Raw genomic sequence first — 27,955 nt, forward strand, 5'->3', positions numbered from 1 at the left:
AAGGAAATGCCAAAATGCCTGAAGTCCAGTGTCAAGTACCCACAGTCAGTGATGGTCTGGGGTGCCATGTCAGCTGCTGGTGTTGGTCCACTGTGTTTTATCAAGGGCAGGGTCAATGCAGCTAGCTATCAGGAGATTTTGGAGCACTTCATGCTTCCATCTGCTGAAAAGCTTTATGGAGATGAAGATTTCATTTTTCAGCACGACCTGGCACCTGCTCACAGTGCCAAAACCACTGGTGAATGGTTTACTGACCATGGTATTACTGTGCTCAATTGGCCTGCCAACTCTCCTGACCTGAACCCCATAGAGAATCTGTGGGATATTGTGAAGAGAAAGTTGAGAGACACAAGACCCAACACTCTGGATGAGCTTAAGGCCGCTATCGAAGCATCCTGGGCCTCCATAACACCTCAGCAGTGCCACAGGCTGATTGCCTCCATGCCACGCCGCATTGAAGCAGTCATTTCTGCAAAAGGATTCCCGACCAAGTATTGAGTGCATAACTGAACATAATTATTTGAAGGTTGACTTTTTTTGTATTAAAAACACTTTTCTTTTATTGGTCAGATGAAATATGCTAATTTTTTGAGATAGGAATTTTGGGTTTTCATGAGCTGTATGCCAAAATCATCAGTATTAAAACAATAAAAGACCTGAAATATTTCAGTTGGTGTGCAATGAATCTAAAATATATGAAAGTTTGATTTTTATCATTACATTATGGAAAATAATGAACTTTATCACAATATGCTAATTTTTTGAGAAGGACCTGTACTACTATACCCTCTTACAACTATAATCACACTTTCTTTTATTTACTATCATACTCTCATACATGGATTACTATACTCTTTCACATATACTACTATACCCTCTTACAACTATAGTCACACTTTCTTTTATTTACTATCATACTCTCATACATGGATTACTATACTCTTTCACATATACTACTATACCCTCTTACAACTATAGTCACACTTTCTTTTATTTACTATCATACTCTCATACATGGATTACTATACTCTTTCACATATACTACTATACCCTCTTACAACTATAATCACACTTTCTTTTATTTACTATCATACTCTCATACATGGATTACTATACTCTTTCACATATACTACTATACCCTCTTACAACTATAGTCACACTTTCTTTTATTTACTATCATACTCTCATACATGGATTACTATACTCTTTCACATATACTACTATACCCTCTTACAACTATAGTCACACTTTCTTTTATTTACTATCATACTCTCATACATGGATTACTATACTCTTTCACATATACTACTATACCCTCTTACAACTATAATCACACTTTCTTTTATTTACTATCATACTCTCATACATGGATTACTATACTCTTTCACATATACTACTATACCCTCTTACAACTATAGTCACACTTTCTTTTATTTACTATCATACTCTCATACATGGATTACTATACTCTTTCACATATACTACTATACCCTCTTACAACTATAGTCACACTTTCTTTTATTTACTATCATACTCTCATACATGGATTACTATACTCTTTCACATATACTACTATACCCTCTTACAACTATAATCACACTTTCTTTTATTTACTATCATACTCTCATACATGGATTACTATACTCAAACTTTCATTCTTACTACAGTAAAACACATTCAACTGACTTTCAAAGTGAAGTTCCAAATGTTGTACATCGTCTTCATCTAGTGGTGCTAGAAATAAAAATTAATTAAAATAAGTGAAATGTTTATTTTGTACTTTGGTTTTATATTATTTGTACAAACATTTGTTTTATGCAACTTTAAACCTGTAATAAAAGATGAACATTTTAAATGTGTCTTTATTTGCTTTAACTAAGCTAAAGTTTTTAACAGGGATAAAAATGACAGTTTGTGTAGCAGGGCTGGAGACACCTCACTATTGAAGTGGAAGGTAAACCCACACTCCTGCAAGAATGGAAATAGTAAGTAAGTACAATGTTTTTATAAAGCTATAAAACTACTTCCACTGAACAAAGTACACAGCATTCATATGAAGAACAAAACACAGACCTCAAATAACACGGTATGTTATTTGGTATTTGGTGATGTAAGGTATGAACTTACATTGTAGAAAAGAAAAACAAGCCAGTAGCAGCAGTGTGAACATTAAACCATTTACAGAAGAGTCATTAAGTTTGGCAAATTAAAATAATGGCATGTTTGGAGTTGAACAGCAGCTTAGCATTAATAAATCTCCATTAGCCCTGTATCTCTCAGGTAGCTTTAGAGAGGACTACAGTCAGTCCTAGACGTTCTTCCAAGCAGTTCCTCTAATGTCATGTTTAGTTCTCCAACATGCTTCTCTAACTCTGTTCTTTCTTTCTCAGACCTTTTACAATCTGATCATCTGAGTTTGATTCCTGTGTATTACAGTGTTTACAGAGTCCAGATACAATTTATCTCCAGTGTGAATGCGCTGGTGTAATTTGAGATGACAATGTTGATGAAAACTCTGAGATCCACACTGAGATCACTGATACGGTTTCTCTCCAGTGTGAATGCGCTGGTGTAATTAACTCGATTCTGCCACCTTTATACGCCCTGCATAAACTGGCAGATAGATAACTCCTCCACCAATCACCACGCTGTAGAAGATGTTTAGTTCAACTCTGTTTAATGGCAAACAGGAAGTAGGGTAAAACTACAAGAAGTACAAACAACATGTTTATAAACTTCAGCACATCAAGACATGAATATCAAATGATATTTAAGTTTAAAGTCCATATGCATATATTCCAAGTTATGCATTTTAATACTAATAAGCAAACATGTGCAAATTCATTTAACTTAATGCATCATGAGCTAACCTGATTCAAGCATGTAATACATAATCAACTAATACTCTTAATAAACATCAATTAAAACGTCTATTAACAAATAAACATACCCACAATGCATCCAAAGGCATGAAATGAACTTCACGAGGCTCCACTACATTCTCGTGCACGAATCGCTTCACTTACCGCTGCTATGAATCATCATCAGTTACCAAACAACTCTTAAACAAACAGTTAACATTTACCACATGAACTGTATTAACAGCACAAACTCTGTTAATTAAAATCTAGTACAGACTCTGTTAGTATCTGATTCCAGATGCAGATAATGTTTCTCTCCACTGTGAATGCGCTGGTGTATTTTAAGCTCACTCTTTATATTAAAACTCTTTCCACACTGTAAGCACTGATATGGTTTCTCTCCAGTGTGAATGTGCTGGTGTCTTTTGAAAGCACTCTGTTGATTAAAACTCTTCCCACACTGTGAGCACTGATACGGTCTCTCTCCAGTGTGAATGTGCTGGTGTCTTTTGAAAGCACTCTGTTGATTAAAACTCTTTCCACACTGTGAGCACTGATATGGTTTCTCTCCAGTGTGAATGCGCTGGTGAGGTGTGAGAGCACCCTGGGTCCTGAAGCTCTTTCCACACTGTGAGCACTGATACGGTTTATCTCCTGTGTGATTGCGCTGGTGTATCTTGAGAGCACTCAGGCACTTGAAGCTCTTCCCACACTGTGAGCACTGATACGGTTTCTCTCCACTGTGAATGCGCTGGTGTACTTTGAGCTCAGTCTTTGTCTTAAAACTCTTTCCACACTGTGAGCACTGATACGGTTTCTCTCCAGTGTGAATGCGCTGGTGGATTTTGAGCTTACTCTGTGAATTAAAACTCTTCTTACATTGTGAGCACTGATATGGTTTTTTTCCAGTGTGAATGTGCTGGTGTATTTTGAGACGACACTGGTACCTGAAGCTCCTCCCACACTGTGAGCAGACGTTTCCTTCTTCCTGTGTGTGACTGAGAGACGTGTTAATGCTGACAGTACCAGAGGACGTTTGGCAGCAGAAATCCTTGTTCAGTTCTAAAGCAGAAAATAATCAAATACATTTATAACATTATAAATAATCAAATACATTTATAACATTATAAATCATCAAATACATTTATAACATTATAAATCATCAAATACATTTATAACATTATAAATCACCAAATACATTTATAACATTATAAATCATCAAATACATTTATAACATTATAAATCATCAAATACATTTATAACATTATAAATCATCAAATACATTTATAACATTATAAATCATCAAATACATTTATAACATTATAAATAATCAAATACATGTATAACATTATAAATAATCAAATACATTTATAACATTATAAATCATCAAATACATTTATAACATTATAAATCATCAAATACATTTATAACATTATAAATCATCAAATACATTTATAACATTATAAATAATCAAATACATTTATAACATTATAAATAATAAATACATTTATAACATTATAAATAATCAAATACATTTATAACATTATAAATCATCAAATACATTTATAACATTTATAACATTATAAATCATCAAATACATTTATAACATTATAAATAATCAAATACATTTATAACATTATAAATAATCAAATACATGTATAACATTATAAATAATCAAATACATTTATAACATTATAAATCATCAAATACATTTATAACATTATAAATCATCAAATACATGTATAACATTATAAATCATCAAATACATTTATAACATTATAAATCATCAAATACATTTATAACATTATAAATCATCAAATACATTTATAACATTATAAATCATCAAATACATTTATAACATTATAAATCATCAAATACATTTATAACATTATAAATCATCAAATACATTTATAACATTATAAATAATCAAATACATTTATAACATTATAAATAATAAATACATTTATAACATTATAAATCATCAAATACATTTATAACATTATAAATAATCCAATACATTTATAACATTATAAATCATCAAATACATTTATAACATTATAAATAATCAAATACATTTATAACATTATAAATAATAAATACATTTATAACATTATAAATCATCAAATACATTTATAACATTATAAATCATCAAATACATTTATAACATTATAAATAATCAAATACATTTATAACATTATAAATAATCCAATACATTTATAACATTATAAATCATCAAATACATTTATAACATTATAAATAATCAAATACATTTATAACATTATAAATAATAAATACATTTATAACATTATAAATCATCAAATACATTTATAACATTATAAATCATCAAATACATTTATAACATTATAAATCATCAAATACATTTATAACATTATAAATCATCAAATACATTTATAACATTATAAATAATCAAATACATGTATAACATTATAAATAATCAAATACATTTATAACATTATAAATCGTCAGATACATTTATAACATTATAAATCATCAAATACATTTATAACATTATAAATCATCAAATACATTTATAACATTATAAATCATCAAATACATTTATAACATTATAAATAATCCAATACATTTATAACATTATAAATAATCAAATACATTTATAACATTATAAATAATCAAATACATTTATAACATTATAAATAATCAAATACATTTATAACATTATAAATAATCAAATACATTTATAACATTATAAATAATCAAATACATGCATACCATTATAAATAATCAAATACATTTATAACATTATAAATAATAAATACATTTATAACATTATAAATCATCAAATACATTTATAACATTATAAATCATCAAATACATTTATAACATTATAAATCATCAAATACATTTATAACATTATAAATAATCAAATACATTTATAACATTATAAATAATCAAATACATTTATAACATTATAAATCATCAAATACATTTATAACATTATAAATAATCTAATACATTTATAACATTATAAATCATCTAATACATTTATAACATTATAAATCATCAGATACATTTATAACATTATAAATCATCTAATACATTTATAACATTATAAATCATCTAATACATTTATAACATTATAAATAATAAAATACATTTATAACATTATAAATAATCCAATACATTTATAACATTATAAATAATCAAATACATTTATAACATTATAAATCATCTAATACATTTATAACATTATAAATCATCAGATACATTTATAACATTATAAATCATCAAATACATTTATAACATTATAAATCATCAAATACATTTATAACATTATAAATCATCAAATACATTTATAACATTATAAATCATCAAATACATTTATAACATTATAAATCATCAAATACATTTATAACATTATAAATCATCAGATACATTTATAACATTATAAATCATCAGATACATTTATAACATTATAAATCATCAAATACATTTATAACATTATAAATCATCTAATACATTTATAACATTATAAATCATCAAATACATTTATAACATTATAAATAATCCAATACATTTATAACATTATAAATCATCAGATACATTTATAACATTATAAATCATCAGATACATTTATAACATTATAAATCATCAGATACATTTATAACATTATAAATCATCAAATACATTTATAACATTATAAATCATCAAATACATTTATAACATTATAAATCATCAAATACATTTATAACATTATAAATCATCAAATACATTTATAACATTATAAATCATCAAATACATTTATAACATTATAAATCATCAAATACATTTATAACATTATAAATCATCAAATACATTTATAACATTATAAATCATCAAATACATTTATAACATTATAAATCATCAGATACATTTATAACATTATAAATCATCAAATACATTTATAACATTATAAATCATCAAATACATTTATAACATTATAAATCATCAAATACATTTATAACATTATAAATCATCAAATACATTTATAACATTATAAATCATCAAATACATTTATAACATTATAAATCATCAAATACATTTATAACATTATAAATCATCAAATACATTTATAACATTATAAATCATCAAATACATTTATAACATTATAAATCATCAAATACATTTATAACATTATAAATCATCAAATACATTTATAACATTATAAATAATCAAATACATTTATAACATTATAAATCATCAAATACATTTATAACATTATAAATAATCAAATACATTTATAACATTATAAATAATCAAATACATGTATAACATTATAAATAATCAAATACATTTATAACATTATAAATCATCAAATACATTTATAACATTATAAATCATCAAATACATTTATAACATTATAAATAATCAAATACATTTATAACATTATAAATAATAAATACATTTATAACATTATAAATAATCAAATACATGTATAACATTATAAATAATCAAATACATTTATAACATTATAAATCATCAAATACATTTATAACATTATAAATCATCAAATACATGTATAACATTATAAATCATCAAATACATTTATAACATTATAAATAATCAAATACATTTATAACATTATAAATAATAAATACATTTATAACATTATAAATCATCAAATACATTTATAACATTATAAATCATCAAATACATTTATAACATTATAAATAATAAAATACATTTATAACATTATAAATAATCCAATACATTTATAACATTATAAATCATCAAATACATTTATAACATTATAAATAATCAAATACATTTATAACATTATAAATAATAAATACATTTATAACATTATAAATCATCAAATACATTTATAACATTATAAATCATCAAATACATTTATAACATTATAAATAATCAAATACATTTATAACATTATAAATCGTCAGATACATTTATAACATTATAAATCATCAAATACATTTATAACATTATAAATCATCAAATACATTTATAACATTATAAATAATCAAATACATGTATAACATTATAAATAATCAAATACATTTATAACATTATAAATCATCAAATACATTTATAACATTATAAATCATCAAATACATTTATAACATTATAAATCATCAAATACATTTATAACATTATAAATCATCAAATACATTTATAACATTATAAATAATCAAATACATTTATAACATTATTAATCATCTAATACATTTATAACATTATAAATAATCAAATACATTTATAACATTATAAATAATCAAATACATTTATAACATTATAAATAATCAAATACATGCATACCATTATAAATAATCAAATACATTTATAACATTATAAATAATAAATACATTTATAACATTATAAATCATCAAATACATTTATAACATTATAAATCATCAAATACATTTATAACATTATAAATCATCAAATACATTTATAACATTATAAATCATCAAATACATTTATAACATTATAAATAATCAAATACATTTATAACATTATAAATCATCAAATACATTTATAACATTATAAATCATCAAATACATTTATAACATTATAAATAATAAAATACATTTATAACATTATAAATAATCCAATACATTTATAACATTATAAATAATCAAATACATTTATAACATTATAAATCATCAAATACATTTATAACATTATAAATCATCAAATACATTTATAACATTATAAATCATCTAATACATTTATAACATTATAAATAATCAAATACATTTATAACATTATAAATAATCCAATACATTTATAACATTATAAATAATCAAATACATTTATAACATTATAAATCATCAAATACATTTATAACATTATAAATCATCAAATACATTTATAACATTATAAATCATCTAATACATTTATAACATTATAAATCATCAGATACATTTATAACATTATAAATCATCAAATACATTTATAACATTATAAATCATCAAATACATTTATAACATTATAAATAATCAAATACATTTATAACATTATAAATCATCAAATACATTTATAACATTATAAATCATCAAATACATTTATAACATTATAAATCATCAAATACATTTATAACATTATAAATCATCAGATACATTTATAACATTATAAATCATCAGATACATTTATAACATTATAAATCATCAGATACATTTATAACATTATAAATCATCAGATACATTTATAACATTATAAATCATCAGATACATTTATAACATTATAAATCATCAAATACATTTATAACATTATAAATCATCAAATACATTTATAACATTATAAATAATCAAATACATTTATAACATTATAAATCATCAAATACATTTATAACATTATAAATCATCAAATACATTTATAACATTATAAATCATCAAATACATTTATAACATTATAAATCATCAAAAACATTTATAACATTATAAATCATCAAATACATTTATAACATTATAAATCATCAAATACATTTATAACATTATAAATCATCAAATACATTTATAACATTATAAATCATCAGATACATTTATAACATTATAAATCATCAAAAACATTTATAACATTATAAATCATCAAATACATTTATAACATTATAAATAATCAAATACATTTATAACATTATAAATCATCAAATACATTTATAACATTATAAATCACCAAATACATTTATAACATTATAAATCATCAGATACATTTATAACATTATAAATCATCAAATACATTTATAACATTATAAATCATCAAATACATTTATAACATTATAAATCATCAAATACATTTATAACATTATAAATCATCAAATACATTTATAACATTATAAATCATCAAATACATTTATAACATTATAAATCATCAGATACATTTATAACATTATAAATCATCAAATACATTTATAACATTATAAATCATCAAATACATTTATAACATTATAAATCATCTAATACATTTATAACATTATAAATAATCAAATACATTTATAACATTATAAATAATCAAATACATTTATAACATTATAAATAATCAAATACATGCATACCATTATAAATAATCAAATACATTTATAACATTATAAATAATAAATACATTTATAACATTATAAATCATCAAATACATTTATAACATTATAAATCATCAAATACATTTATAACATTATAAATCATCAAATACATTTATAACATTATAAATCATCAAATACATTTATAACATTATAAATAATCAAATACATTTATAACATTATAAATCATCAAATACATTTATAACATTATAAATCATCAAATACATTTATAACATTATAAATAATAAAATACATTTATAACATTATAAATAATCCAATACATTTATAACATTATAAATAATCAAATACATTTATAACATTATAAATCATCAAATACATTTATAACATTATAAATCATCAAATACATTTATAACATTATAAATCATCAAATACATTTATAACATTATAAATAATCAAATACATTTATAACATTATAAATCATCAAATACATTTATAACATTATAAATCATCAAATACATTTATAACATTATAAATAATCAAAAACATTTATAACATTATAAATCATCAAATACATTTATAACATTATAAATCATCTAATACATTTATAACATTATAAATCATCTAATACATTTATAACATTATAAATAATCAAAAACATTTATAACATTATAAATCATCAAATACATTTATAACATTATAAATCATCTAATACATTTATAACATTATAAATAATCTAATACATTTATAACATTATAAATAATAAAGTACATTTATAACATTATAAATCATCTAATACATTTATAACATTATAAATAATCAAATACATTTATAACATTATAAATCATCAAATACATTTATAACATTATAAATAATCAAAAACATTTATAACATTATAAATCATCAAATACATTTATAACATTATAAATCATCTAATACATTTATAACATTATAAATAATCTAATACATTTATAACATTATAAATAATAAAGTACATTTATAACATTATAAATAATCTAATACATTTATAACATTATAAATAATCAAATACATTTATAATATTATAAATCATCTAATACATTTATAACATTATAAATAATCTAATACATTTATAACATTATAAATAATAAAGTACATTTATAACATTATAAATCATCAAATACATTTATAACATTATAAATCATCAAATACATTTATAACATTATAAATCATCAAATACATTTATAACATTATAAATCATCTAATACATTTATAACATTATAAATAATAAAGTACATTTATAACATTATAAATCATCAAATACATTTATAACATTATAAATCATCAAATACATTTATAACATTATAAATCATCAAATACATTTATAACATTATAAATCATCAAATACATTTATAACATTATAAATCATCAAATACATTTATAACATTATAAATCATCTAATACATTTATAACATTATAAATAATCTAATACATTTATAACATTATAAATAATAAAGTACATTTATAACATTATAAATCATCTAATACATTTATAACATTATAAATAATCAAATACATTTATAACATTATAAATCATCAAATACATTTATAACATTATAAATAATCAAAAACATTTATAACATTATAAATCATCAAATACATTTATAACATTATAAATCATCTAATACATTTATAACATTATAAATAATCTAATACATTTATAACATTATAAATAATAAAGTACATTTATAACATTATAAATAATCTAATACATTTATAACATTATAAATAATCAAATACATTTATAACATTATAAATCATCTAATACATTTATAACATTATAAATAATCTAATACATTTATAACATTATAAATAATAAAGTACATTTATAACATTATAAATCATCAAATACATTTATAACATTATAAATCATCAAATACATTTATAACATTATAAATCATCAAATACATTTATAACATTATAAATAATCTAATACATTTATAACATTATAAATAATAAAGTACATTTATAACATTATAAATAATAAAGTACATTTATAACATTATAAATCATCAAATACATTTATAACATTATAAATCATCAAATACATTTATAACATTATAAATCATCAAATACATTTATAACATTATAAATCATCAAATACATTTATAACATTATAAATCATCAAATACATTTATAACATTATAAATCATCAAATACATTTATAACATTATAAATCATCTAATACATTTATAACATTATAAATAATCTAATACATTTATAACATTATAAATAATAAAGTACATTTATAACATTATAAATCATCAAATACATTTATAACATTATAAATCATCAAATACATTTATAACATTATAAATCATCAAATACATTTATAACATTATAAATCATCTAATACATTTATAACATTATAAATAATCAAATACATTTATAACATTATAAATAATCAAATACATTTATAACATTATAAATAATAAAATACATTTATAACATTATAAATAATCAAATACATTTATAACATTATAAATAATAAATACTGTTAGTAATTGTTAAACTGAGATCTGATGCTAAAGTCCTGTAACGTGATTCATCCTGCATTCATCATTTCCTGCTCACACTGATCTGCATGAGCACAATACAAGCTTTCACTGTATGATGCTTCATCCCAGCTGCCTCTGATTCTATTCAATCCAAATCTTATTTTACTCAAGATAAAAAATATCTTACTGAGATCATCTTTATCTTCAGCTTCTTCCTTCTTCACAGGCTTCATCTGGAAACCTCCACACTGTTGGTCCTCTGGGGTGAGGTGTTCCTCAGAGGTGACGTGTTCCACAGGAATGAAAGATCCTTCACCTGAAATTCATCAATATGTGAAGAAGAAACTCAACAACTGGAGGAAACTGAAGGTTGTGGGTTTAGTTACCACAAATAAATACTACTTAGATTTAATCTAGACTGGAAGTATCAGCACTTCTCCACAGGACAGTACGGTACAGGTTCTAATCCCACTATCCACATTCTCTTATTATTTCTACTATACTAACCACACTGTACTGTACTAACATGGCAAATTGCTCCACATTTACTTACAGAAGTAACTTCCATCTTCTTCCTCCTCCTTTTTTATTAGTTTCTCTTGGAATCCTTCATTTTGTAGATCTATGGGGGTGACGTGTCCCTCTTCTGCTGACTGCATTATTAAAAGATCTGACAGGCAGACAGACGGACAGATAGACAAATGTAGTTTATTCCCTATTAAAGAGAAATCCAGGAATACTCTTTTAGACTGTTTAACTGTTTATTTTTAATGTTGTGAGGCTGTAAACAAAGTGAAAATGTTGAAACTATTGTGGGACTGAGCAGCATCGGACAGAAAAGACTTCTAATAGAACTTTTTGGGTTGGTTTCACAGACAGGGATTAAGCCTAGTCCTAGACTACACAGCATTTTGAATGGAGATTCTCTATTTAAAGCTAAAAGTAGTCCTGGACTAGCCTTAATCCCTGTCTGGGAAACAACCCTTTGAGTTTGGTGGAAGTGGTTTAGTGGCCCAAAGTGAAATGATTAAGTCTGATGTTCTTTACATCTAGTTTCTCATCCACTCCCAATAACAGTGCTGTACTAATACTTTTAACTTTTACTATAAACCTGTAAAATGTTACATTTAAAATGTTAGATTTAATAATGAATAAACTCTGAATCCGTTACAATCAACTGATTAATCGGTTCAATGAATCGGTTCATCAGTACTGAATCATGTGTGATGCTAACAGTTAGCGGAGCAGCTAATAATTTGTGTGTTTAAATAAAAGTGGAGTTAAAGCTCCTCAAATCCTCACAGTGATGTTTTATTATGAACTCTAGTTTTATTATGAATTAGAATGTAGTTATAATTAAATATAAGAGTTATAATTAAATACATATTTTACTTACAGATGAGGCTCTACAGTACAATCGCAAGCAGCTTCTTGTTCTTCTTATGATGGTTAATGGCGGATGGCAGAACAACTTAAGACGCAACAGCGCCACCAACTGGACTGGAGTTGAACAGCAGCTCAGCAGTAATAAACCTCCATTAGTCCTGTATCTCTCAGGTACAGTGTTGGGGTAACGAACCGATTCTATTGAACGACTCTTTGAAACGAAATAAAAGAACCGAGTCGCTCCTCTAGTATAAGGACAAATAATTAAGGAATAAACTTTAATAATGTTAAATCTGATTGGTTCATGGCGTGTATGTTTTAAAGCAGAAACAAACACAAGCACATCTCTGCACAAGAGATGATTTTTCTGAAACTAAATAAATAATCTAAACAAATGGAATTTGTTTGTAGATGTGATTCCAGTATACAGTATTTGTGTGTATGAGGAACGATATTACATTTTTCAGGATGTAATGAGTAAAGTAATCCCATTACAATTTTAGTTAAGTAATAAGTAATGAGTAATGGATTACTGTTTTGAGTAACTACCCCAACACTGCTCAGGTAGCTTTAGAGAGGACTACAGTCAGTCCTAGACGTTCTTCCAAGCAGTTTCTCTAATGTCATGTTTTGTTTTCCAACTCACACATCACTAGCACCACTAGATGGAGACGATGTCTGTACAACATGTTCAATTTCACTTTAAAAGTCAGTTGAATGTGTTTTACTGTAGTAAGAATGAAAGTTTGAGCTGATCTTTGTGTCATTGTGTAGCTTTGATGAAGAAAAAGCCGCTGGGTCAGTGTGTAACAGGAGGTTTGGAGTGAAGGTGGGTGTGTGTGGATAAAAGCTTCCAGCACCTGGTATTCCCAGGCTGTCTCCCATCCAAGTACTAACCAGGCCCGACCCTGCTAAGCTTCCGAGATCAGGGGTTCTCTCAGGGTGGTGTGGCCATAAGCGAGGAATGCTGTAAACAAGCTGCTTCTTATAGACATCCGTCGTTCAGCCTTATAAATAAATAAATAAGTAATTAAAACCTTAAAATTGTTTAGGTTAGTTCGTTAAATTTCAGGTGTTGTTTATGTACACAAATCTCAAAAGGAGGATTAATTAAATGTATTTATTTATAAATAGTGTTCATGGTTTTACACTTTATGTTAATATTAATAATAATAATAATAATAATAATAAGTAATAATAAGTCAAAAGGAAAGATTTATGATGTTCAGGAAAATTCACGTTTTGTTAAACTCTCTTGAGTTTTGCTCAATAAAATGCCAATAAAACAGACACAGAGTTTCTTACATTTACACTGATTCTTATTCCACTGCAGATATATGCAAGCCATAGCCTAGTGGTTAAGGCACAGGACTAGTAATCCAAAGGTTGCTGGTTCAGGCCCTATCACTGCTGGGTTGCTGCTGTTGGGCCCTTGAGCAAGGCCCTTAACCCTCAGTTGCTTAGATTGTATACTGTAACTGTAATGTAAGTCGCTTTGGATAAAGGCGTCCGCTAAATGCTGTAAATGTAAGATATGAACTCAAGATATTTCATGTTTTATCTGGTCAACTGTTATGATTCAATAATAAATAAAAGCTGATGCTGTAACCTCATACTTTCCTAATACTTTTATTCTACACGGTCTACATTTCTTTTAGTCTTCTGCCATGTGCAGTGCAAGAATTCACTAAATAACACAGCAGTTCTCTTTTTATTTATTTATTTTTATTTTTTATTTTTGCCATTTTCAAAAATGATTGTAAGCATTTATAAAGGCCATGCCACGTTCATTAGGTGAAATGAAGCCAGAATTGAAGATGGCAGAAGAACAGGATGATATTCTTACTCGCAGTGATTAAATTACTCAGGTTAGAAAGTCCTGATACACAGCACATGCTCACCTGACTCTCTCTCAACCATGCTGCCTTTAATCGTTAAGGGGTGTGTGGCCCATACAGGGATCGAACCCACGACCTTAGCGTTATTAGCACCACGCTCTAACCAACTGAGCTAACCGGCCAGTTCAGCTGTTTGCTTTAGATCTTTGTACATAATTCTACACTAACTCCATTCAACCAGCTGCATGGCAGCACAACAACCATTTGAGATTCTGCACACTTTCAGTGAAGATCTGTAAAAATGAGCAGCTCCTAAACTGAATTTGGTTGTTATTGCACCAGAAATGCAGCAGTTTCATGTTATTTTAATGATCCAAGATCTCAGTCCTACTTCAGACATCACTGTCTAGTCATTTCTTATGTTCAGACTTTCTTAATACACATCTAAAAGGTTTTGTGGGTTGTTATATGTGTGAACCATGTAAACTATATATTAAGTATATACAGTGGGGCCAAAAAGTATTTAGTCAGCCACTGATTGTGCAAGTTCTCCTACTTAGAAAGATGAGAGAGGTCTGTAATTTTCATCATAGGTACACTTCAACTATGAGCCAACTACACAACAATACCACTTGAAAATGGCATTGCTTAATGTTCGTTCACTCAACACAAAAAGTACTGTACTCAGTGAATTTATATCTGACAGTGAACTAGACTTTTTCTGTCTCACTGAAACTTGGCATAAACCCTTGGATTATTTTACGTTAAATCAGACCACGCCAATGGGATACTCGTATATTGATGAACCTCGTATGGAAGGGCGAGGTGGTGGTGTTGCTGCAGTCTATAGGGATGATATTAAAATAACCACTTTGTCTTTTCCTGCTGCTCTTTCTTTTGAACACCTGGCTTTCAAGTTGTCAGGGCCTACTCCTCTGGTCACTGCTGTAGTTTATCGTCCGCCAAAGCCAAACGCTTCCTTTCTCTCTGATTTTTCAGATTTTTTAACCCAGCTTAGTGCCCTCTCATCCTCTGTACTGCTTATGGGTGATTTTAACATCCATATTGATGACAACAACTGTAAATTTGCCAGGGAATTTTTGGAATTGTTACAGTGTTTTAATTTCACACAACATATACATTTTCCAACTCATAAAAAAGGTCATACTCTTGACCTTGTCTGCTCTACTGGTGTCCTAGTTCATCAGCCGTCCAGCCATGACCTTACTGTCTCTGATCATTTGACAATCATCATGGACATTGAGGTCACTAGGCCCATCACTAGAGCTAAACGTAAAATATCCTTCAGGAATCTTCAATATATCTCTCCCTCTGCTTTCTCAGATTCTCTTGTTAAAAAGATGTCTGTCTGTCCTGTACTGTCTAGTAATTCATCTGACCTTGTCGATTACTATAATGACATACTCGCCTCATGTCTTGATGAGCTGGCTCCTTTGAGAACCAAATTTGTTTCATTTAGTCATTCCGCACCATGGTACACAATTGAGCTTCACCAAATGAAATCCCGTAAACGCCAGCTTGAAAGACTTTATAAGAAAACCGGTCTAACAGTACATTATCAGATTTATTCTGATTATCTTCAACATTACAAAGACGCTCTTACGGCAGCCCGATCCACTTACTATTCCGAACTCATACATGCTGGATCAACAAATCCTAAGACTCTCTTTTCCACAATAAATAAACTTCTCAAACCAGTTGACAATACTACCAATTCCTTTACAGTTGACAAGTGTAACTCTTACCTCTCATTTTTTCAAACAAAAGTTGAGAATATCCACAATTTTCTGACAGTTTCCCCTGTCATCTCTGTTTCTCCGCCTATCTCATCTCAATTTATTACCCAGCCTCTGTCTCAGTTCTCACCTGTGTCTCTTTTGGACCTATCTGAGATCTTAACAGGGATGCGAAGCTCCACTTGTGTTTTGGATCCTGCTCCATCAAAACTTGTTAAGGGTTGTTTTCCAGTTATCTCATCACTTATCACAGAGATAATCAATTCCTCTCTTAGTTCTGGCTCAGTCCCTCAATCACTCAAATTGGCTGCTGTTACTCCCATACTTAAAAAACCTGGACTTGACTCTAACATTATGAGTAACTTTCGGCCCATTTCCAATCTTCCATTTCTGTCGAAAATACTGGAACGTGTTGTTGCCTCACAGCTCAAAGATCACCTAAATTCCAATAATCTATTTGAATCATTTCAGTCTGGTTTCCGCCCCCAGCACAGCACTGAGTCAGCCCTCCTCAAAGTCACAAATGACCTTCTTCTTTCCTCAGACTCTGGACAAATTAATATTCTCGTCCTCCTTGATCTTACTGCAGCTTTTGACACCATTAATCACTCCATTCTTCTGTCCCGCCTTGAATCCTCTGTCAACATCACTGGTACTGCCCTTTTGTGGTTAAGGTCATATCTCATAAACAGACAACAGTTTGTTAATATCAACAATTGTAGTTCTGCCATTGCTCCACTGTCCCAAGGCGTTCCCCAAGGCTCAGTGTTAGGTCCCCTTTTGTTTATTCTTTATATGCTCCCCCTTGGTGACATCATACGTCGGCATGGTTTACATTTCCACTGCTATGCTGATGATATTCAGCTTTACATCTCCTCCAAATCCATTAATACTGAACTTCACTCCACTCTGACAAATTGCATCACTGAAATGAAATTGTGGATGAAAGCTAATTTCCTCAAATTAAACTGTGAAAAATCAGATATGATCATCGTAGGTCCTACAACCCTGGCAAAAACCACAAAAAATTTTCAAATTACCATTGATAATGACACTTTGTCTCCGTCTTCTAACATCCGAAATCTTGGTGTAATTTTTGATAGCAACCTCTCTTTTGACCGCCATGTAAATCACATCACCAAAACTGCTTTCTTTCATCTAAAAAACATAGCACGTCTACGTCCATCACTCTCTTTTTCTGCCGCCGAAACCTTGATTCATGCTTTTATTACATCCAGAATTGATTATTGCAATAGCATCCTTTATGGTACATCTAACAAAATCCTAAAAAAACTTCAGTATATCCAGAATTCAGCTGCTCGCCTCCTTACTCATACTCGCTCCCGTGATCATATTACACCTGTTCTACAAAAACTTCATTGGCTTCCCGTTGCTCAACGCATTCAATTCAAAATTCTTCTATTCACTCACAAAGCTCTCCATAATCAGGCCCCATCCTACCTCACCGACCTGCTCCATCAGCACATTCCCTCCCGTAGCCTTCGCTCTTCTGAGGCTAACCTACTGTCCATACCCTCTAGGACCAAGCACCGGACCTGGGGTGACAGGGCCTTTTCCATAGCTGCTCCATCTTTATGGAATGCTCTCCCCAAACACCTACGAGATTGTCCTGACCTGTCCAAATTCAAGTCACTTCTCAAAACTCATCTATTCAGAGTGGCATTTAACTTGTAACAACACAAAATAAATGCTTTTATTTTTGCTATTCTTTTTAATAGTTTTTATACTTAGATCACGACAGAAATGTGAAGTCCTAGATCCTAAAACTTGTAAAGTTTTCAGTTTCCTGATTGCATGTAAATCTGTCCTGTTTCTGTCTAATTTTAAGAAATTGTTCTATATTTGTTGTTCTCTCTCATAATTTAGCTAATTTTTAATGAACTGTCTTATGCTGCTCTCTTTGTTTTTATCTTAATTATTCTTGATGTTGATGTACTATTTTGATTTTGTACTATGATTTGTATGGTGTATGTACGTATTTGTTTTGATTATTTGTCTTATGTAAAGCGTCTTTGAGTATCTTGAAAAGCGCTATATAAATAAAATGTATTATTATTATTATTATGAGAGACAAAATGAGAAAAAAAAATCCAGGAAATCACATTGTAGGATTTTTAAAGAATTTATTTGTAAATTATGGTGGAAAATAAGTATTTGGTCACCCACAAACAAGCAAGATTTCTGGCTCTCACAGACCTGTAACTTCTTCTTTAAGAAGCTCTTCTGTCCTCCACTCGTTACCTGTATTAATGGCACCTGTTGGACCTCGTTATCTGTATAAAAGACACCTGTCCTCAGCCTCAAACAGTCAGACTCCAAACTTAACCATGGCCAAGACCAAAGAGCTGTCGCAGGACACCAGGAAGAAAATTGTAGACCTGCACCAGGCTGGGAAGAGTGAATCTACAATAGGCAAGCAGGTTGGTGTGAATAAATCAACTGTGGGAGCAATTGTAAGAAAATGGAAGACATACAAGACCAATGATAATCTCCCTTGGGGTCAAGATCTCATCCCGTGGGGTCAAAATGATCATGAGAACGGTGAGCAAAAATCCCAGAACTACACAGGGGGACCTGATGAATGACCTGCAGAGAGCTGGGACCAAAGTAACAAAGGCTACCATCAGTAACACACTACGCCGAGAGGGACTCAAATGAAGATTAAACCAAAATGGAACTTTTTGGTAAAAACTCAACTCGTCGTGTTTGGAGGCTGAGTTGCATCCCAACAACACCATACCTACTGTGAAGCATGGGGGTGGAAACATCATGCTTTGGGGATGTTTTTCTGCAAAGGGGACAGGACGACTGATCCGTGTTAAGGGAAGAATGAACGGGGCCATGTATCGTGAGATTTTAAGCCATCAGTGAGAGCATTGAAGATGAAACGTGGCTGGGTCTTCCAGCATGACAATGATCCCAAACACACCGCTAGGGCAACGAAGGAGTGGCTCCGTAAAAAGCATTTCAAGGTCCTGGAGTGGCCTAGCCAGTCTCCAGACCTCAACCCCATCGAAAATTTGTGGAGGGAGTTGAAAGTCTGTGTTACCCCAAAACATCACTGCTCTAGAGGAGATCTGCATGGAGGAATGGGCCAAAATACGAGCTACAGTGTGTGCAAACCTGGTGAAGACTTACAGGAAACGTTTGACCTCTGTCATTGCCAACAAAGGTTATGTTACAAAGTATTGAGTTGAACTTTTGTTATTGACCAAATACTTATTTTCCACCATAATTTACAAATAAATTCTTTAAAAATCCTACAATGTGATTTCCTGGATTTTTTTTTCTCATTTTGTCTCTCATAGTTGAAGTGTATCTATGATGAAAATTACAGACCTCTCTCATCTTTCTAAGTAGGAGAACCTGAACAATCAGTGGCTGACTAAATACTTTTTGGCTCCACTGTATATAAGTTCTTGACTGAGCTTAAACCCGCCAACCAGCGACTGGAGCAGATACGACTCAGGTCCTGCACACAGTAAGTAGTGCTGAGGGAATCATATGAATACTTATATGAACGGAAACATTGTATGTCGGTCTCCACTAGAGACTAGAGGAAAGGACACGCCAGGTTTGCATGAGAAAACCTCAAGTTTTCGTTAATTCTGAATTAACTTATCCGGTTTAATCACTTAACCTGCTTTCTGGAATACCCCCTGGTCGTGATGTTAGTGAATTAAACCTACATCTCTCTGATGATCTGACCGATGAGCTGTCTGTTCTGGCTTTTTGCTTAAGCCTGGCTAGCTCAGTCGGTCACTCGAGCTTGAGACTCTCTTGAATCTTAGGGTAGTTGGTTCGAGCCCTACGTTGGGTGAGTATCTTCCTTTAACATCTACTGAAACGCCCGCCCGCCACGCGGGAAATGCAATCTCTAGTTATTATTATTATTTCATTTTTGTAATATATAAAAATTAGAGAGCACTGTGTAAATATTGGACAGAACACATGATGGGTTATTTTAACTTGTTGGGTTGTGCAGTTTAACCATTGTGCTGAGTTGTGAGGTTCTTTTTTTTTTACCATGGATCAACTATGTAACTTTACTGCAGCTTGTATTTAAATGAAAGGTTTACATTGCTGTGTTCAGGATTTCCACTTTAGTGATATTTAATGTTAATAGCTGTTCGGATCTAAAAGATGCTGCTGCCTTTGACCTTTAAAACTGAGAAGTGATTTGTGAGATCATTAAAATAAGTGAAATGTTTATTTTGTACTTTGGTTTTTTATTATTTGTACAAACATTTGTTTTATGCAACTTTAAACCTGTAATAATAGATGAAAAATTTAAATGTGTCTTTATTTGCTTTAACTAAGCTAAAGTTTTTAACAGGGACAAAAATGACAGTTTGTGTAGCAGGGCTGGACACGTAAGTAAAATGTTATACTGTTTATTAGCATGAAGTAAACATTAGCAAGTCATGCGACTCGTGTGTACTGTCATGTGAAAGAGCTATGCGCGTGTCTCTGTGGTGCAATTGGTTAGCGCGTTCGGCTGTTAACCGAAAGGTTGGTGGTTCGAGCCACCCAGGGACGAGAGTCTTTTATTGCACAACCTGCCTGTTGATCAAACGGATATGAGACACAACAACAATGTGTAGTTCCACAGAATAGTGGAAATAAGTAACTGAAAACATCCAGTAAACAACAGTCCTACAAGCACAAATATCCACCTGATAAGTCACTGGAGACCGGCTGTTCTGGTTTCTGCAGATGTTAAATGAAGATACTCGCCCAACGTGGGGCTCGAACCCACGACCCTGAGATTAAGAGTCTCATGCTCTACCGACTGAGCTAGCCGGGCTTAAGCAGCAGGTCAGAACAGACAGCTCATCGATCAGATCATCAGAGAGATGTAGGTTTAATTCACCAACATCACGACCAGATTAAGAACTAATTCACAGTTTACACAGTTTAATTCACATAAGAACCCATATAATATAATAGATGTGTATTAAGAAAGTCTGTTTCAGCTGTTGAATTGGGTCAGTGTAGAATTATGTACAAGGATCTAAAGAGAGAACAGATGTACTGGCCGGTTAGCTCAGTTGGTTAGAGCGTGGTGCTAATAACGCCAAGGTCGCGGGTTCGATCCCCGTACGGGCCACACCCACTTTTGGACTTAAACTAACAAACAAGTGATTCTTCTCTAACTAGCAGGTCCTATTAACCTGGACTTCAAACATTGTCTCTGACAGTGTGAGATTTTTTTTACTGCCCCTCTCATTCAGGTCAGAAACATGCCATTATCTCAATTTACCAAACTTAATGACCCTTCTGTAAATGGTTTAATGTGCACACTGCTGCTACTGGCTTGTTTTTCTTTTCTACAATGTAAGTTCAGACCTTCAGGTTCATGTTATTTGAGATTTCTACATAGATTTCTTCCTCATGTACAGAAAGACGCAGTTCAGTTTGAGAAGCGCACAGCGGGAGAGCGAGTGAGTCTGCGCGTTCAAATGAATCAAACGAGTCAATTCCTTAATTCGGTTCTTTAAGTCAAACGACACTAATTTGATTGTACTCAGCAATGAGCAGTTGGAAGCTAAGGGAGTCGATTCTTTTTGATGAAGTCAACATTTTATATGTTATACACAATACTTAAAAGAGTCGGATCACTATCGTTAGCTGTCATTTAAAAATACAAAAACAAACCATCTCATCTAACAAAATAGAATAAAATAATGTATAACAGTTTAATGATGCACCATACATACAGTGAAGCAAAAATAACATTCAAAGCTCAACAACATAAAAATACATCAAATCACCTAAATATTATCTACATAACACATACAGCAAAAACATGTGAACGTGGAAGCATGTGTGTGTGTTGTGTATGTGTGTGTGTGTGTGCATGCTTATGAATATTAATAGAATAGATACGTATGTAAATACAGACTTTCAGACAAATATCATTAAAACTTTACATCCAGAAACTACTTTCACTAACCTTCTATTATTAAACCACGTTGTTTCTGGAGATGTTTCATGTGCATAAGTACTTCTTAAAGCTGGATTTATATTTCATGTTACCTCCTGTAAAGTAAGTAACAACACATTGAAGCCAGATTTATATTAGATGTGTTTTTCTTTGTCAGTGGCACAAGTAACTTGCTCATCTGTAAAGGTAATATTATTGCTGAGGAGTAGATCAAGCAGTGCTTAAAGTGTGTGTGTGTGGGGGGGGGGTGTATTCCTGTATTCACATGTTGGTGTGTATACACTATGAAGAAGAATCAGTTTCCACTGTAGTGATTATAATTTAATTTATCACTAATTCCTCTTTATATGAAATCCTGAAGCCATGGCTGGATTACTGACCGGGCCAGTGCCCAGGGGCCCTCGAGGTCAGGGGGCCCCGGGGGGAACCCTGGCCCAAAACATTTTGCAATGCCTATCAACATTTATGATACAATATATATTTATTTCCTAGGTCCCTCAATTTTAAGGAACCTCTGACTATCAGGGACTTTGACCCCAGGGCCTCTTGGGGGCCCTAGCCATGATTTTGGGGCTCCAAGACTTCTATAGAAGTCGTTCACCATGGGTTCTTGACTTTCTAGGGACCTACAAATTGCCAGGCAAGCTACCGAATGCGCTGACCCACTAAGGGGAGAGGGGCGTGTTGATCAAGCGTTGGGTCATCAAGGTGGAGGTGCGGAGGGACGCAGAGTGTAAGTGCCTTTCAATACATTGCAGACCGCGGTAATTCAAGACTGTGAACACTTTTACAGGGTGCCGTGACTGAACAAAGGTTGAGAAACACTGGTTTAATGTATTAATTTATTTATGTTTTTGGAGGGGGGGGGCAGACTGTCCTTAATCCGTCCTTGCCTGAAGCACCTCAGTCATCGGGCCTCACAGAGGAAATTCAGTAATTGAGAGAAGCGGGACATCTAGTGGTGATATTCAGAAATGTCAGGTGCGGTTTTGTACGTTCAAGTATTTAATAACACCTAACCTTGAAGGTGTGTCGGGTTCTTTATTGTCTGTTTCAGATTGCCAGGACTTGGACCTCCTCACTGTGTCAGGCCAGGTTTTATACAAATGTTGTGTGAAAGTTTTTAATAAGTCAGTACTCAATGGAAGGCCTGACACAGCGTGGAGGGACAAGCTTGGAGTGGGTTTGGACAAACAGCCAGTGTGGAGGGTACTGTACAAGCCCCCTCTCACAAAGAGATCGGGTGATCTGCAGTGGAGAATTCTGCATGGTGTTATAGCTGTTAACGCTTTTGTTTCAGTTATTAATCCAGAGGTCAGTGCTTTGTGTGTTTTCTGTGGTCTCAGAGAGACAGTTTTTCATTGTTTTTTAGAATGTCGGAGGCTAAAACCCCTTTTTGACACACTTGGTTTGATCTATCAGAGGGTTGGGGTTGATTTTAACCCTATCGTTTTTATATTTGGGGCTGGATATAGTCAAAAAGAAAGAGTTAAGTGGCAGTTGCTTAATTTTTTATCTGGCCAGGCAAAACTGGCTGTATATAACTCTAGCAAAAACAAAATGGAGGATAGATCAGGCCAAGAGGTGTTGCCATTGTTTCTAGCTCTTGTAGAGTCCAGGATCCGTTTTGAGTTTGGCTTTTATAAGCTCATGAATACCATTGAGATTTTTGAAATAGAATGGTGTTACAAGGATTTTTTGTGTAGTGTGGAGGAAGGAAAGCTAGCCTTGGCCAGCCCCTGGAACTGAGTGTGTAAAGGTTTTTTTTTACTGTCTTTGTCTTAAGTGTCTTAAGTTATTGTATTGTGTGTTTAAATTGTGCTTTTTTGTGCAAAAATTGAATAAAGTTGTTTTTTTTAAATCAATCTCTCTCTCTCTCTCTCTCTCTCTCTCTCTCACACACACACACACACACACACACATACATGCAAAAGCTAGCAACAAACACAAGCGTTGTCCATTTATATATTACACATTCCTAAACACAATTTTACCCTTATGTTTTATAAAGCTATTTGTTTGTTTTATTTAAATTTCCCTACAATTTTACTGATTTGACCTAATATGAATTTTTTATTATACACTGCTCTATTCTCCCACTCTGTCTTATATCCTAGTATGGGTTATTTTTTGGGCTACATTGTCATGTCTCTAATGGCTATTTGTCCCACCTAATTGTACAATATTAAAAAATGCGACAAATATGGCGATTATAGTACATTGTAATAGGGTTTAGGGTTGCATAGAAGCCCGGTTGAATTTCTTTTTTTAACATGTTTAAAACTGCAAAATTATTAAAATTAAACTTTAGTTACAGAAAAAATCATGTGTAATCAAATCAAATCGATTGTGGACCGATTTACTGAGGAAAAACTACGGTGGCCAAGAAGTGCAAAACAAATTAACATTTTAGAAAACAAAATTACAAAAAAAAAAAAAATTTACAAGAGCTGAAACACTTTTACCAATGCCGAAACAAATTTACAAATGGCTGATCTGACGGAAAGGGTAAGTACAATACACAGGAAGTGCTTGTTGCTTACCTGCTGCCAATCAAACTGTTTCTCAGGGATGAAGTGAACGGAGTTTGTGATGGTAACACTAAACAATAGTGATGTGCAGATGAAGCCTCATTAAAGCTTTTGAAGTTTTTCCTGATTGTGCTGAAAATACCTGAGTGGGGGAGGAGGGGGTGGTTAGGGTTGCAACTATAAAAAATATAACGTGTCTTACACCGTCATGAGAACATTATCAAAATGTTTTATTTAGGGTGTTTAACAAATATTATTTTCATTCTTTATAATAATAAGTCAGAACCATATTTTAGGCAAAACAACACACTCAGCCCACTGTGCTACTCATACAGCGGTGTATTAAACAGGTTGTTATGCTGATAAACCTGCTCACACACACCGTTACTAAGAATTAAAGCGAATACTTAATATAATAACCAAACAGTTTCTAATTCCCACGGTAGCAGCAGTATCCTTCTGTTTCATACAAAGCTCGTCCTGTACCAGTTCAATACGGAACGTGGCATTTAGTCTCCAAATAAAGAACGATTCTGTATTTTACGGGGCGGTTGGTAACCCTACACTCTAAAAAGAAATGTGTTAAAAACGACACACACTGTGTGGAATTTCAACACATGTGAGGAGTGTGCTCAGGGACGACACATACTATATGTTGATTTAAACACAGTAAATGTGTCATCCTGTTTTTGCACACCCACCGTGTTAGGATAATTAACAAACACAATGTGTTGTTCTTACACAATGTGTGTTGATTATGTGTAATCAAGAAAATGGGTAAAATAAAGACTAATACAAATGTAGCCATTTTATTTTACTGTATAATATTACAAATGTTTAAATAACATTCTTTTTTGTGACAAGTAATAAATTAAAACAAGATTACAAACAGTTTAACAGTAAAGGTACAAAATATATCTACTTTGAACTTACAAGGTACTGTGTTTCTCTCTCAGAGAGTCTTGTGTAATCACAATACAAAATAATAACTGAATTAGACATTTACAACATTTAATATTTTGAATAACATTCTGATTAGTCAACCAACCAAATAAGTAATCAGAACACAACTAATATTCCTCCAAATTTGTCATCAGATGTCTCTAATTATTCACATAGGCTGTTTAACAAATTATTAAACAAGTCACCTGAAAACTACAGTTACAGAATACAGGCTAAAATGTTTCCTTTACCAGAATAAAGTAAATCGGATGATGAATTTTGGAAGAGTTGTGCTTTACCCTAAATATATCCACCACTACCAACTTTAATGCTAATAACAATAAGAAATGTTGCTAACGATTCGATTTAAAGAACCGATTCTTCCGAAACAATTCTGTACTTCCGAACCGACTGCATTAGGGCCTCTTAAGCACTAATGAATCAATCGATTCAGTTTTTCGATTCGTTTAAACGGATGATTTAAAAGAACCGATTCAGTAAAACGAACTGAGCTAAACTAAGCTAAAAAAATGTAAAAATGATTAAAATTCGCTTCTCATAATGAGATTTAACTTAAATAATGTTACTACATAATCACATAGTCCCAATAGATCAGTTAAGTAAGTTACCTTGAGAACACTGAAAACACAGAGGGTTGCTATGGTAACCTTATTCACAGTCATTCTGTTGTGGCGCCATTTTGACCAAACTAAAAGTCCGATTTACGGTTAGCCAGTTAGCTAACGGTAAATAATACCAATAAAAAGAAAGACTAGTCAGGTTTAACAGAACATTTATTACTGAATAGGAACAGAAAAGCAAACTTAGGTTTATATTAATGTAATTCAGTGCCTCCTTTTTTACTTAACTAAGTCTATTGTGAGTCTATTGTAAGTTAAAACAGGTCACAGAGTTAAAACCTACTTTTTAAAGCTTTGCTTGACTTCATAAAACACACAACAAAACACTGATAAACATGAACTAAATAAACATTAATAAAACATACTCAATATTAGACTAGTTTGAAACCCCACTGCTTTTGCATCTTACCAATAAGGATGAGTCCTGCTCCTTTCCTTGCATGGTCCAAAAAGGGGAAATCAACCATGAAACACAGATATACTTGATA

At 30.4% G+C, this 27,955-nt stretch overlaps 2 protein-coding genes and 2 non-coding genes across 6 annotated transcripts in view; 2 read left to right on the plus strand and 2 right to left on the minus strand.

Annotated features, from left to right (window-relative positions):
• The window catches only part of LOC134328786 (uncharacterized), a 765,451-nt gene that overhangs the window by 706,444 nt on the left and 31,052 nt on the right, over positions 1-27,955 (plus strand). The window lies entirely within an intron of this gene.
• Positions 1,655-27,897, minus strand: LOC134328777 (zinc finger protein 239-like). 3 transcript variants are annotated; one of them, XM_063010001.1, is made up of 8 exons: positions 27,877-27,897; positions 25,897-26,026; positions 23,363-23,448; positions 14,651-14,797; positions 12,958-13,074; positions 12,592-12,720; positions 3,809-3,923; positions 1,655-1,734 (listed from the first exon to the last, which is right to left on the minus strand). In XM_063010001.1, the coding sequence occupies exons 4-8, from the start codon at positions 14,673-14,675 to the stop codon at positions 1,722-1,724; spliced, it is 399 nt and encodes a 132-aa protein (XP_062866071.1). In that variant the 5' UTR covers positions 14,676-14,797; positions 23,363-23,448; positions 25,897-26,026; positions 27,877-27,897; the 3' UTR covers positions 1,655-1,721. The 3 variants fall into 3 exon arrangements, with proteins under 3 accessions (XP_062866071.1, XP_062866070.1, XP_062866069.1); XM_063010000.1 differs by lacking the exon at positions 1,655-1,734 and adding an exon at positions 2,651-2,704; XM_063009999.1 differs by lacking the exon at positions 1,655-1,734 and having other exon boundaries at positions 2,677-3,923.
• Positions 22,141-22,213, minus strand: trnak-cuu (transfer RNA lysine (anticodon CUU)). The gene has a single exon. It is a non-coding gene; the product is annotated as a tRNA-Lys (tRNA).
• trnai-aau (transfer RNA isoleucine (anticodon AAU)) lies at positions 22,443-22,516 on the plus strand. The gene has a single exon. It is a non-coding gene; the product is annotated as a tRNA-Ile (tRNA).

The sequence above is a fragment of the Trichomycterus rosablanca genome, chromosome 15 (assembly GCF_030014385.1).
Source record: "Trichomycterus rosablanca isolate fTriRos1 chromosome 15, fTriRos1.hap1, whole genome shotgun sequence".
NCBI lineage: Eukaryota > Metazoa > Chordata > Actinopteri > Siluriformes > Trichomycteridae > Trichomycterus > Trichomycterus rosablanca.